The 15,537-nt window shown below is 40.0% G+C and overlaps 1 protein-coding gene across 1 annotated transcript; it reads left to right on the plus strand.

Moving 5' to 3' along the window:
• The first annotated feature begins 348 nt into the window (after window positions 1-348).
• Window positions 349-3,141, plus strand: LOC147860210 (putative pentatricopeptide repeat-containing protein At3g01580). The gene has a single exon (XM_087325071.1). The coding sequence runs from the start codon at window positions 361-363 to the stop codon at window positions 3,118-3,120; it is 2,760 nt and encodes a 919-aa protein (XP_087181197.1). The 5' UTR covers window positions 349-360; the 3' UTR covers window positions 3,121-3,141.
• The last annotated feature ends 12,396 nt before the right edge of the window (window positions 3,142-15,537 follow it).

Here is a 15,537-nt window from a genome sequence, read left to right on the forward strand (position 1 = left end):
ATTACCACTAGGATAAGCTAATTACGATAATATACATATATACATATATATATGTACACACACACATACTAGGATAAGCTAATTACGATAATATACATATATACATATACACACACACACACATATATATCTATGTATATAAAGGGACCACATGAAATAGATATAAAAAGGAGAGCACATTTGGTTTTGTTTGCTGCTGGTTTGGACTTTGAACGATCGATCGATTATTGAATTGAATTGAATGGAATTGAATGGAATGGAATGGAATAAGCTCTGATGCAGAAGGGAGTTCGTTAGCAAAATTCTCCCGCTGCTCTGCTTCCTGCTTCCTGTCCATGAGAACCAAGTGGTGTTCATGGGATGGGATGGGAAGGGATGGGCGGCATCATGGGAGACACAGAGATGGGCTTCCATAGGCTTCTCCTCTCTCACAGAGGCCAGCATCATCTGGAATGCCATGTCTATCTCTCTCTGTTCAAAGCATTGCACAGAGCTAAATCTCTCACTGACATACGGCTTCTTCATGGCCATCTCGTTATGGATGGCCATCCCAGCCTCAATGGACGTCTTGGTAACCACCTGGTCATCACCCTGGCCAAATGTGGTGCCCTCCATGACGCCCATACGCTGCTGCACACATTGGACCACAGAAGCATCAATGCTTGGACATCTTTAATATCGGGTTATGCGAACATACATAGAGGTGAGGATGCCCTTGAAGCTTACCAGGAAATGCTCAGTGATGGTCTACAACCAGACCATTATACTTATGTTGCCCTTTTTAAGACATGTGGGAGTTTGTCCAACTTGGTCATGGGTGTACATTTTCATGACGTTGCAAGGAGGAATGGCTTTGTGTCAATAGGGTTTGTCAGGAATACTCTTGTTCGCATGTACGGGAAGTGCGGTAGCACCCTAGATGCCGAGAAAGTGTTTCATGAGCTTGGGTCCGCCCACCTCGATGTTGTCTCATGGAATGCGATGCTATCGGTCTATGTGGAGCACGGACACAATGAAAAAGCAATGCGTCTTTTTCGACAATTGGTAGAGGAAAATGTTACCCCTGATCATATCTCATTTGTGAATGCACTTCAAGCTTGTGGTGGTCTTGCAAAGAAGTATGATACATCTCGAACATTGTATCTAGAGATCGGTCGAGCATTACATGCCGATGCACGAAGGAAAGGATTAAGTTCTGACGTTTACGTGAGAAGCACATTTCTTAGTATGTATGGGAAGTGTGGGGGGCTCATTGAAGCTGAGAATGTTTTCAAGTCCTTGTGCTTACTTGATGTCGTGACATGGAATGCCATGTTTTCCTCTTATGTGGAATTAAATGAGGGTAAGAAGGTCTTGCAACTTTACAGCCAAATGCAAAGGGAAGGAGCAAAACCGAACCAACAAACTCTTGTGATTGCTCTTCAAGCATGTGGTATTCTGGCTGAGAAAGAAGAAGAGTTGGTTACTGAATTGGGATTGAAGAAAAGGATATCGCTCCAGATCGGTGAGGCATTGTATGTGGATGCTGCTCAGTGGAAGGATTTTATGTCAAACCCTTTCGTTTCAAACAGCCTCTTAACTATGTTTGGTAGGTGTGGAGATCTCCCTCAAGCAGAGGCTATATTTCAAGGGTCGTCAAAAGTTGAAATTATATCATGGAACGCCATGCTCTCGGCTTATATCGACCAACATGAAGCTATCAAGGCCATAACATTGTATCGACAATTGTGTGAAGAAAAAGAGCCTCCGAACCACTTAACTTTTGTGATTATTTTTCAAGCATGTGGCATCCTTGCAGATAAAGAAGAAACTGTTTTTGCTCACTGTGGAGAAATATCAAATAAACAGGTGGCTTTGCGGATTGGGCAAGCATTGCATGCTGATGCAAGGAGGAAAAGCTATAGTTCTGATATGTTTGTCAACAATACCCTTGTTAGTATGTATGGAAAATGTGGAAGCATCAAAGAAGCCGAGTGTGTTTTTGTAGGGTTGCCAGAGTATAATATCGTGGCATGCAATGCAATGATATCCGCTTATGTTGATAACAATGAGAATAATAAGGCCTTGCAATTGTATAGTAAGATGTTTGAAGAAGATATGAATCCGAATGAGTTGACATTTGTGCTTTTGCTTCAAGCATGCATAGGGATTGTGGAAATGGCTGGTGATATTCTTGTTTATTCGAAGGAGTTGTTACCGGAGCTTTGTCATGCGTTGGATGCTATCATCATTGAGAAAGGGTTCAACACAGACGTATGGGTCAGAAGCACACTCATAAGTATGTATGGGAAATGCGGAGTAATCAATAAAGCAAAAAACATGCTTGATGAAATGCCAATGAGCAATGTTGTCCCTTGGAATGCAATGCTTTCCTCGTTTGTAGAGCGAGCCCAAGGAGACAAAGCCTTAGAGTTGTACAATAGAATGCAAGAGAGAAACATAACTATCACTGATATCACATTTCTATGTGTATTGCAAGCATGTGGCGGTGTGGGTTGCTTGGAGTTTTGCAAAGAAATTCATTTTGGTATTGCTTGTGTCGGGTATGATGGTAACCCTGCCATAGCGAACACTCTTATATTCGCATATGGGAATTGTGGAAATGTCGTGGATGCCACAATGGTGTTTGATGGTTTCCATCATCATCCAGTAGTGACATGGAATTCATGCATTGCAGGCCATGCACATGAAGGTAACTGTCTGGAGGGCATATATCTCTTTGAAGAGATGCATTTGGAAGGGAAGGAACCTGATGACATAACGTATCTTTCGCTTCTCACTATGTATAGTCATAGTGGTCTCGTTGATGATGGTGTATGCTTCTTCAAATATGTAAGTAAGGGGTGCCAAGGGGGTATTCCCGACATGAAACACTATGCCGTTTTAATTGATATGCTTGGGCGGGCAGGTGCGCTGAAGGGTGTCCAAAGCATTGTTATGGAGATGCCGATGCCACCTAGCCTGCCCATCTGGCTATGTGTAATGAGCTCTTGTAGGACTCATGGAGATGTGGTGTTGGGTGAACTCATGTTTGATTGTGCAGCACGCCTTTACCCTACAGACGCTGCATTGTATGTCTTGATGGCCAACTTGTACTCTGATATTGGTTGTACAAAGTAATGAAATAGTTAATAATAAATAGGGTGCCAGAATCATTGAAACCTGAAGCAGACAAAGCCACTATTTTTCAAAGTTGTTGAATATTTATGCCTTTTGATGAAAACCTTTGGACACACATCAACTGTTGTAAAGGAAATTCAAGTGAATCCAAAACTAATTTTATCCACGTCGATGTTAGAAAAAGATACAACAAAGAAAGAGCATGGCAAATTTACCAAATTCCCTTGATTGTTTAAGAATGCCTAGGGTACCCATCTCTCTCTCTTTCTTCTTGTATGCCTTTAAACTTTTTATGTTTGGGCTTTGCCCTAGAGATATAACCAAAGTCTTTGAAAACTCATGTACCTTGTTCAAAATTCACTATATGTACCATATAGATATCGAGTTCGAGATAGATGCAAAATATAAAGAAATTGTTTGAAAGATGGGAAGCATTACAATTAATGATGCGTCAGCTGATTTGTGTGTGAATGAGGCTTTTATGCAATACCGGTGTACCATGGTTTGGGAGATATGCGGAGATTCGTGTTCCACGCATTATATTATGTATGTTCCACCAATATACAAAATTCTTTTTTTCCAAATTGGAAAAACTGCAATCACCAATACTTTCATGCTAGAGTCCATCCTTTGTTTGCCTTCTCCATGATTAACTATAAAACTTAGCTCACATTTTGTTTGATGTGAGGCTACAAAGGAAATGTATGGAATATGCTTGGTTGATCTTTATTTGAACGTGTTTGTGAGTCTATGATATTGTTACGATGCTCCAAACTTAGACCAATCTGAGTTTGCTTTCCATAGCATTCAATCTGATCCAATCCTTTGTACACATTTCTCTTAGAATCACAATGTTGTTACTCGCAGTTATGATGGTTATAAATAAAATTCTTGAACACATGCACCAAGTGAAAATGTTTCACTTTTGGTTCCATTGGTCAAATTTGACTTTTGTGGGCAATGATAAATCTCTCATACATTCCCGATGAGATTACCCTCTTGATAAGCTATTTGCCTTTGACACCTTTGTTAAAAGATATCTCACTTCTCCAAAGGTGCATTCTACATCAATGTATCAAATTAACGACCTCATGGTCTCCAAATAGTTGGCGTTACCAAACTATGGGATATATTAGGAAAAGGGATTAGTGAGTGTGTAGCAATCACAATGGCTTGGTTTGATTTAGGAGTCTCAAAGTCAAAACTATTAAAAAAATTGAAACTTAAATCGAACCAAACTACAAAACCATTTAAGTTGAAACAAGTTAAACCAAAATCATTGTAAAATGATGTTAAGCGCATGTGTGTGACAAGTGAGCGAGAGCACTAGGATTTCAATGAGGGAAGATGGTTCTGGTTCAAGTAGATAACTTGGGAGTCTCATCATTGTTGGTTGTTGTTAGTCCCACCTTCCTTTTGATGATTTGATAACGTTGACAATGTGACTGTGTGTGCGTGTGTGTTGGGAATTCATGTTTGTTGGTTTAAGTTTGAGTATGTGCACATATGTGTAGGTTTCAATATCTCTTAGCATATAAATGTATGTATTCATGTATTTGTCTTATTTGTGTGTGTACATGCTTGTGCGTAAGTTGGAGTGTATGTTAATGTGTAAGAGGAATGTATATGCAAATGTAGACTATGTATATCTATGAATATGTGTGGATATAAAAGTGTATATGTATTCTTATATATATAAAAGCATAGATTGACATATTCTCATTCGTCGGGTTTCCCATTCGAATGCAAACGAATACGAATACAAATGTATGGTCAAGTATTCATTTAACTCAAAAAAAAAAAAACTCTGTCTTTTTTAATTTCACAAGACAAAAAGAAAAGGAACTTAACAATAAATAGGGATAATAAAAGCGGGACTTGGGGATTTGACACTACTAAATTTTTATAATAAATGTATAACTTATAACTTATAAGTATTCGTTTTATTTTTAATAAATAAAAAAATAAAATAAAGGCTCGTTAATTTCTCACTTTTTATTCCCTCAAAATTTATGAATATTTTTATTTTGACATTAAAAATAGTACTTCAAACTACTCATATCTTTAAAGTTTATACTAATCATATTTGTATAATAAATATAAAAATATTCGTTTTTAAAAAATTAATTAATTGATTGATTAATTAAAATAAGTTTCATAAACTCTCTTGACACTATAATCTATTAATGAATCATTATGTTTTTTTGGAATGCGTTATTTGCCCCCTCACTTTTGCTATTTGCCCTCCCCCTCGTTTTGGCTAAACCACTACATCCCCCCCCCCCCCCCCAAAAAAAAAATCCTTGATAGTTCTCACCTCAACATAGGTATCTCGCCATTTTGGCCCCCCAAACCCATTCTGGTCCCCCCCTAAATCGAACTGGAACTGGAAATCGGCTGCAGAAGATTCCGTCCACTCTAATTCACCCGAATAACCAACAGAATCATCAGAGCCGGTAGAAAATTCTAGGGGATGGTCGTTCGTGGTCAAATCATAAAACTCTTGGATCAATTGGTCACCCATCGCCCATTGATTACAGTCCATGATTAATTGAAGATCATTACCGTAAGCCATTGATCCTTGCCATTTGATCAGTGGATTCTGATCAGGGGCAATTTGGCGATAATTTGGGGTGATAAATCCTAGATCAAGGAGTAGATTGTGATGCTCGGTCTGTTTAGGATCCAGATTCTGGGAATCGATCTGAAAGAGGGTAGATTCGGATTCAAAATGATTGGGGTTCTGAGTAAGATTGGTGGGTGGGTTGATCTGACGGTGGGGAGGAAGAGGAACGACGAATCCTAAATCATTCACAGAGGGGCCATGGATTGGGCGATTCTGGTCAGCACGACGAGGGGTACGATCAACGGGGGTCGTGATGAGCCGCCCATGCTCTTTCTCCTCCACCACCACTGTAATGTTCATTGGTTTAGACGTGCTTATTAGGGGGCTGTCATATTGTAATATCTGAGTCGTCGGCTTTATTGGACTGACTTGATGTGTGTCATAGGGTACCCCGCACATGATTGGTCAGGTAGATGTCATTACATGGCCTAGGTCCTATAAATAGGGAGACTCTCCTTGGTTAAGGGAGACCCCATGAGTGGTTCAGACGTAGCTCTCTTTTATGTGGACTAGTCATCTACCAAGGTCCTAACGTGGAGATCCTGGCTGGTATGGGACAGATCAAGATTCCTCGTCTGCGCTGTCGACTCTGGCGCGGGGGCGGATGGGTGGTAACGCGTATTTTCAGTATGATTGTGTCATTTATATCTTTATTTTAGGATTAATGATCTTGGTTATTACATATGGTATTAGAGTGGTTTTAATCCTAAAAAAATAATGTTTGATTGGATTCGCATTATGTGCTTTAGGACGGGAAAATATGTAATATTTTTTTTTACGTACTAATGTATGTTAAATGATGGATTGGGGAAGTGTTGGCCACCTAATATACCATAGGTGATGCTTGATCGTCAAATTTTTGAGGAAATAATTGATGATCATCATATATATGGAGTGATCATTCATAATCATTTTAATTAAAATTGGCCGATAGAACTAGGGTGATGATCGTTGATTGGCGATAATCAATTGATCATCGACCTTGAGGTTTATTCGAATGGCCATAATCATCCATTACCATGGGTGCATTTTGATACGCAATGATGGATGGATAAACAACAAATCATTAGCGTTTATGGATGGATTATATGGGTGATATATGGTTGATTATGAGGATGATTATAGGATTATAGGAATAAGATCATCATCAATTATTAATCGATGTAAAGGAGAGAGATAAAGGGAAAAAATTAGTTCTCTGAGAGGGAAGCATGACTATGAGATGGATGGGAAGAATAGGGGGATGATGATTGAAGGGATGTTTTGATCATCACTCCTGTTTGTTAGCAGTGATTCTCGTGGAAATCACAAGCTATTCCCACCGACTTCCAAAAAGGGGGGATGTTTATTCCTAAAACCTAAACTAGGAATTTTCTTTAACTAAAAAAGGAGAATTTCCTAGTTTGGAAGAATTTGAGGGATTACCTTAAGAAAGGTGGTGACCAACTACACATCACCGACTTCCTAAAAAGGGGGGGTCTTATTTCCTAATGTCTAATCTAGGAATTAAAATAGATAAAAAGGGGATAATTTCCTAAATGTGATATATCATAGGGGGGTCTTTTATCCTCACCGACTTGAATGTAAAAAGGTATATAGTATTATATCTCATGATAATATATCATATTTCACTCCCTCATCCAAATTCTAAAGTCTTATAATACTTTAGTACTTTAGACTTTACTATACTTATTTCCTTCCTCTCTCAACTCTCCTTATTTTTCATGGCTTCCTCCTCTCGTAATTCCGCACATCACACATCTCCCAACCATCGTAATTTTTCGACACATCCCACATCTCCCACCCGTCAAGGTCATCCAATTTCTCCTACGCGAGATGAGGATGACCGACCAATATCTCCGGTCCGTGACGAAGATATTAACGACGATATTGAATTTGTCATGAGAGATGATTTTTGTAAAACGCAAGATGATATTGTCAAGTCAATGACAATGGTCACAACTGCGTTCTCCTCCAAACTTGAAGGGCTTCTTGATGCCAATAGGCATCAGTTTGAAAACCTTCAACAACAAATTTTGGAGCTAAAGGCACACGCTTCCACATCAAGCAATACGAAGAAGCCTTCATTTACTCCTCAACAGTTCTCGGGAAAGGATAAGCAACGCAACCACGAGTTTGTGAGTAGTTGGATAAACTGATGGAATGCTCACTTTTGCCTCGAGAATATTCAGAATGACTCTGAAAAGATCGATATGGCGGTTCGTGAGATGATCGGTGCCGCAAACTCATGGTGGTAGCGGTTGGATAGAAAACTGGGAACGTGGGAGGCATTTGAAAAGACTCTCAAGATGGAATTTGTCCGTCCCAAGACAACTTCTCAAGTGATACAAGATATGTGTCACTTTTCTGATAAGGGTAGGACTATTGACCAATTCAATAAGTATTTCCACGACATGATAACAAAGCATGGACTTTTGTCGGCATCTAATGAGGAAATACTGATAGGATTATATATTAATAGTTTCCATAATAAAGATTTTCATTATGAGATCCACACTCATCAACCCAAGACCTTGGGAGAAGTGATGGAATGTGCCCGCATTCTGTTTGACACAAAATCTCGTTACCAACCAAAAGAGTTGGAAGGAGAAAGCGGTAAATGTAGATACCAACCTTCTCCGATAGGTCAAGGTGACAATGCGAAAAGGCAGGTAATAATTTGCAACTTTTGTAAGAAGCCTGGGCATAAAGCCAACGAGTGTAGGCAGAGAAAGGAGAGCGGTAACTCCAACAATCCACAAAGAAAGCCATCAACTTCCAATAATCCAAGTATGTTCTTGAATTATTTGAAACTTAAAACTTATGGGACTATCCACAATCATAGTGTAACTATACTATTTGACTGTGGTAGCACTCATAATTTTCTTGACTCTAATATGGTGCAGATGTTAGGAATAAAAACAACCAAAAGTGACCACGACTACAAAGTCCTTATTGCGGGAGGCCATGTTCAAAGGCATTCATTAATTGCACATGGTGTACCCCTAGTAATAAATAACTACATTGAAAAGTTGACTTTTCATGTAATGCATTTGCGAACAGTAGATGTAGTTTGTGGTTACATATGGTTTTATAATAGACATAGTCTTTATATCGATTGGCCAAATCATACTATTTCTTTTGAAGGAAATAACAACCAACAAGTTTTTATTCATGGGATTGCGATAAACAATTTAATGTCTGTTAATCATCTTCATGCTTATGATCGAAACGTTGATGCACAATTTTATGCATGTATATTAGAGCCCAATGATCCTCTGTATCAATTTATAGATAAGAGTTCATTTGATGATTTTGAGAAAGATGCTCTACGTGACATCTTGTCGAATTTTAAGGAGATATTCCTGGATAAATTACCTCAAGGACTACCTCCTTCTCGGTCTATAGATCATAAGATAAACTTGGTTCCAGGAGCTAAACCTGTGAGCATACCCCCATATCGGTTGAGTCGAACCGAAGAGGATGAAATTGCTCGACAAATCAAGGAGTACTTGAGGATGAGACACATCCGGTACAGTAAATCGCCATGGGGAGCTCCTGTCATCTTAGCCAAGAAGAAGGATGGAACTTGGCGAATGTGTGTGAATTACAAAGGTTTGAATAAACTCACCATTCGCAATTCCTACCCTTTTTCTCGTTCTAATGACTTGATAGATAGACTCCAAAGTGCAAGATATTTTACTAAGATAGACTTGTGCACTGGCTATCATCAGATTAGGGTTTCGGAAGAAGATGTTTCCAAAACAGCTTTCCGAACCCGTTATGGTCATTATGAGTTTCGGGTTCTACCATTTGGGTTGACGGATGCTCCAACCACATTCCAACAATTGATGAATGATATATTTAGAGATCAGCTTGGTGATTTCGTGGTTGTATTCCTTGATGACATCATGGTATATAGTAATACATTTGACGATCATGTGAGTCATGTCCGAATAGTTTTGGACAAGCTTTGTGAATACAAGCTATTTGCCAAAGTATCTAAATGTGATTTCTTTCAAAAGGAAATCACGTATCTTGGACCCCACATATCTAGGTCGGGTGTATCTATCGATATATCAAAGATTGAAGTGGTATTAAATTGGCCACAACCTTCAAATGTTAAGGAATTATGATCTTTCTTAGGATTTGTTGGATTTCTAAGAAGATCTCTTCAAAACTATTCATCCTACACTGTACCATTTACGGACCTGTTCAAGGGTATTACAAGAAAGTCCACTAAACCTATTGAGTGGAATGCCTCTCTTGAAGAAACCTTCAATAAGTTGAAGTCGTTAATTGTGAATGCACCTACTTTAGCTATACCTGATCCTAATCAAACAGTTGAAGTTGAGACGGATGCAAGTGATTATGCTATTGGGGCTGCATTATTTCAAATTGGGAGACCGATTGCTTTTGAAAGCAAAAAATTGGATTTGGCCCAAAGAAATTACTCGGTTCAAGAAAAAGAATTATTTGCTTTCATTTACGCCTTAAAGAAATGGCGACATTATTTGTATGGTAGTAAATTTACTATTTTAACGGATCACAAATCCTTGCAATACTTCCTTTCTCAAAAGAATTTTGAGGGTCGAAAGGCAAGATGGGCGGAGTTGATGCAAGACTTTGATTTTGAAATTAGATATCGAAAAGGGGCTTTGAATTCCGTTGCAGATACCCTGAGTCGTATTCCAGAAATTAATGCCCTAAGTTTCGTGGAATTTAACGACTTATTTGATTTTATCTAGGGTAAACAAAAATACCTTGATGACAGAACATTTTCGAAGTTTTGGAAGAGAGTTGAAACAGGTATTGACGTCGATTATGGAACCACATCTACCCCGAAGAACCTTTACTATGTTGCGAATGGGTTATTGTACCGCAATAGTAAGGTTTGCATACCACATGTAAAGGGCATCAAGAATAAAATTCTATAACATTTTCGAAGTTTTGGAGGAGAGTTGAAACAGGTATTGACGTCGATTATGGAACCACATCTACCCCGAAGAACCTTTACTATGTTGCGAATGGGTTATTGTACCGCAATAGTAAGGTTTGCATACCACATGTAAAGGACATCAAGAATAAAATTCTATAACATTTTCGAAGTTTTGGAAGAGAGCTGAAATAGGTATTGACGTCGATTATGGAACCACATCTACCCCGAAGAACCTTTACTATGTTGCGAATGGGTTATTGTACCGCAATAGTAAGGTTTGCATACCACATGTAAAGGACATCAAGAATAAAATTCTATATGAATGTCATGATGCCCCTTTTGCTGGACATCTAGGTGTGCAAAGAACATTAGCTTTGATTAAAGCTAGGTTTTTCTGGCCAAAAATGAAACTTGAGGCAGAGTCCTATGTTATTCGTTGTCCACATTGTTAGGTCATTAAGACTGAGCGACAGAAAAAAGCTGGCTTATTGCAACCTCTCGATATTCCAGCTGAAAAGTGGCAAAGTATATCCATGGATTTCATAGTTGGATTCCCTAGTTCCATGGAGGGAAATAATGCCATTTGGGTGGTTCTTGATCGGCTTAGCAAGATGGCAAGATTCATTCTAACGAAATCCACAATTGCCGCAAAGCAATTGGCTATTAAATTTATTAAACATCTTTATAGCTTATATGGTCTACCGATGGAGATTGTAAGTGATCGAGACTCCAAGGTTAAGTGGAAGGATAGATTGGAAGAAGACTACACATGGGAAACTGAAGAGACATTACGCAAATTTTTTCCTAACTTCCCATTGCAAGAGTGCAATTAAACGGACGGGGGGAAGTATGTAATGTTCATTGGTTTAGACGTGCTTATTAGGGGGCTATCATACTGTAATATCTGAGTCGTCGGCTTTATTGGACTGACCTAATGTGTGTCATAGGGTACCCCGCACATGATTGGTCAGGTAGATGTCATTACATGGCCTAGGTCCTATAAATAGAGGAGACTCTCCTTGGTTAAGGGAGGCCCCATGAGTGGTTCAGACGAAGCTCTCTTTTATGTGGACTAGTCATCTACCAGGGTCCTGACGTGGAGATCCTGGCTGGTATGGAACAGATCGGGATTCCTCGTCTGCGCTGTCGACTCTGGCGCGGGGGCGGATGGGTGGTAACGCGTATTTTCAATATGATTGTGTCATTTATATCTTTATTTTAGGATTAATGATTTGGTTATTACAACCACAATCTGATTCTGCTTCTGATTCTGGATGTGATGATGATGGGAGGCATCTTGATGAACAGGCGCGACCATGAAATCTCCATGGTCGTGAAGGATCTTGAGGTGAGGTGCGTGGGGAGATGGAGATGGAGATGGCGATGAAAATGGTGATGGCAGAGGAGGGGTGCGACCGGTGAGGAACTGGATAGTGCGCATGAAGTCAGAGAGGGGGATTTTCAAATCTCAGGCTCGCAAGTGTGGATGATTCGACGCGGCGGTGTAGGGCAAATTTTTTTTTTTTTGGGGGGGGGGAAGGGGGTGTGGTTTAACTATTTAGGGGGGGCAATTAGCCAAAATGGGGGAGCGAATAGTGCTTTCCTTTTTTTTTTGTGAAATAAATTTATTTAAATAAATAAATAAATATTTTATATTTATTTTGCAAAACGAATGGTTTTCTAATATTCTTGGGGCCATTTCGTATTCTCGAATATTGCGCATGGAGAATATCACAAATATCACGCATGTGTCAATGTATGTATAAAAGTATATATCCAACAACCACCCTTGAGATTATATGGAGTTTCTCCTCATTTTGATTGTTCCTCGATTTCTATTTATTCACTCTCCTCTCACTCTCCTTAATCTTAGTATTACTACATTAGTATTAGAAAACACCATAAGGCTAAACATACAAGATATACCACTGATCCCCTATGTTTTTCTAAATTCTAACCATCGGCGTAAATAAATACTTTGGTGTTGATTAGAACCATTCCACCTTATCAAAACGCCGTCTATAGAATAGACATATGTCCCAAATGGCATGAAACTCTAAACGCTTAAGCTCCGCTTGATGTGTATTACCTTTTATACTATCCAAAATTTGAGATTATGCACAATCTCTATCCAAATTCCTGAAATGATTTGGGCAGGTCTTTCAGTCACATTTTGAAATACCTACTTCGCTTTATACCCCATAACCAATTCCAAAATTGTTTGAAATGTTGTGGTTGGTTCTTTCCATGATCTAGCACCTAATATTTTCCTACCAATCTTCATAGAATACTGAAAGAACGACACATTATCGTGCCTTACGGCTCCGGATCGTTGCGTGAGTCGGGTGGGAACCACTGGGGTTTTGGACTAGGAGGAAAGAAAATTCTAAGGCAATTAAGAATATGAAATATATTGTAAGAAAGAAACATATGAAAAACTCGTGAATCCCACGAGTATAGTGTATTAGTGAGTTCTCAAATTAAGAGAGAAAAATAGTTAGCAAACTCGTGGATCCCACGATTATATTAATCAAACCTTGTAAAATAATCAACAAACTCTATACATCTTTCTCTCTTCCTTATATAGTGTTGGAAGAGTCTAAATTTATCACATGCAAGCATCATGCTTTTTCTATCTTTAGTTTTCATGCACACTTCATGTGCATGATTAACTTTCTATCTCATCTTTTCTTTTAACTCGAGTGTCTATGCATGAATAACTTTTTGTACCATGCATGTCTAGAAATTTTACATGGGATAAAGTTTAGTATAACTTTAAAATTCATAATACGCTAGTATAATGATAAGGCTTAACATTATTAACATGGAGGTGCAATGTTCGATTCTTGCCCTATGCATGTATTATATAATTTTATACTTTCTTCTATTTACAAATATGTCTCTTCATCTGGCGAGAGACTCACATCGGCCTTCTTCATCCGGCTCTTGCTGGTTCTGCTTCATCCGGTTCTCGCCGGTTTTCTTTATCCGGTTCTTACCGGATCCTTCTTACTGGTCCTCTTCGTCCATTTCTCACTGACTCTCACCGGCCTTCTTCATCTGGCTCTTGCCTAGTACTGCTTATCGGTTTCGGTCCTCACCGGTTCTTCCTTCCGGTTCTCACTGGGTACTCCATATCCTATCCGGAGAAACCAGAAATGTAATTTTTCACGTAGTGTGCGAATTACACTACGACACTCGCCCCCTCCGAACCCGCACATCCTTTGGTATGTGCCGAAATCCCCGATGCTTGCTATTCACCTTCATCCGAAGCTTCCTCCAATTCTCCCCTTAAGTCGACTATAAGTTGTAATCCACTTTCCTCGCTTTCCGCACCACCGCGATCTTCGTCCGATTGCTCCTTCTTGTCGGTCTTGTCTAGGATCACATAGGGTTCTTCTTCAGTCCACTTCTTGAAAATCTTCACCCGTTTCCCAGCTATAGGCACTCGTAGCGTCGTTCCATCCAACTCGCATTGTCGGTAAGTTCCGTTATCGAAAACTGTCCGAACCTCATATGGCCCGAACCACCTTTTCGCGAACTTCCGCATCGTTGTATGTTGATGATCCAAACTACTGTCATAGACAATCACCCAATCTCCTTCTTCAATTTTCCGCGGTCGTAGTTGGTGCTTTGTGTCGAACCGGCTTTTATTTCGGAATCGCGCTTCTTGTTTCGGCGTATTGCTTCCGCTATGTCTTCCGGTCTTCCCTCCAGTTGTCGTAACCGGACCGCTAGTAGTTCTTCCCGGCTCATCTCTTCCTTCCACGGTAGCAATGTCCATGTCGCGATTGCGGTTTCCGTTGGCATTACCAGTGCTTGTCCGGTCATAAGTTCTGCCGGCATGTAACCGGTTACGGAGCTATGCGTCGTCCGATCCGCCCATAGTGCATACGGAAGCATCTGCGGCCAATCCTTCACCCTTCCATCGCATGCCTTCGCAAGTGCTTTGACAATTGGACTATGTCCTCGTTCGATCTTCCCGTTGGCTTCCAGATTGTATGCCGTTGTTAGTGTTAACCGAACTCCATGTTTAGTGAAGAATTCCTTAGCTTTATTAGAGTCAAGTTCTCCCCAATCCGCAATCACTTGTCCTACGCACTCGTACGTGCAAAACACTTATTCCAAAAGGAATTGACATACCGCAGAACACGTTTTTCTTCGTAGCGCCTGACCTTCTACTTGATTTGTGAGATCTTCCCGAGCTAGCACCAAGTACTTCTTTTGTCCGATCCCAGTTGGCATGGCTACAATGTCGACCATCCATTTGAAGTTGATTGTCAGTGAGAATGTCAGATGTAACTCATCTCAGTGTCGAACTTCGGAGTAGATTTGACACTTGTCGCAGCTTTCCGTGAACTCCGCGACATCTTTGTACATATTCTTCCACCAATATCTTTGCTTGATCTTCCCAAATGTTGCCCATGTTCCCTGATGTCTAGCCCAATCAGATTCGTGAAATTCGGACATTATCCGGTTTCGTTGCTCTTTCGTCCCGACTACTCGAAGTGGTATGCCATCCAGTCTTTTCGGCTCCCCCCATAGTAATCCGTTTTTCAAGAAGAACTTTCGGACTTGCCGCTGTCGTAGTGTATTTCGTACACTATGTGAAAAACTACATTTTTGGTCTCTCCGGATAGGACATGGAGTACCCGGTGAGAACCGGAAGGAGGACCTGGTAAGGATCGAAACCAGTAAGGAGACTCGGCAAGAGCCGGATGAAGAAGGCCAGTGAGAGTCGGTGAGAAACGGACGAAGAGGACCGGTAAGGAGGACCCGGTAAGAACCGGATAAAGAAAACCGGCGAGAACCAGATGAAGTAGAACCGGCAAGAGCCGGATGAAGAAGGTCG

This window comes from Azolla caroliniana, unplaced genomic scaffold (assembly GCF_043228905.1).
Source record: "Azolla caroliniana isolate FFs.n. ecotype wild unplaced genomic scaffold, voAzoCaro1.0.p SCAF_9, whole genome shotgun sequence".
NCBI lineage: Eukaryota > Viridiplantae > Streptophyta > Polypodiopsida > Salviniales > Salviniaceae > Azolla > Azolla caroliniana.

Coding starts and splice junctions, on each gene's coding strand:
- LOC147860210 (XM_087325071.1), top strand. CDS start 361: ATGGGATGGGAAGGGATGGGCGGCATCATGGGAGACACAGAGATGGGC.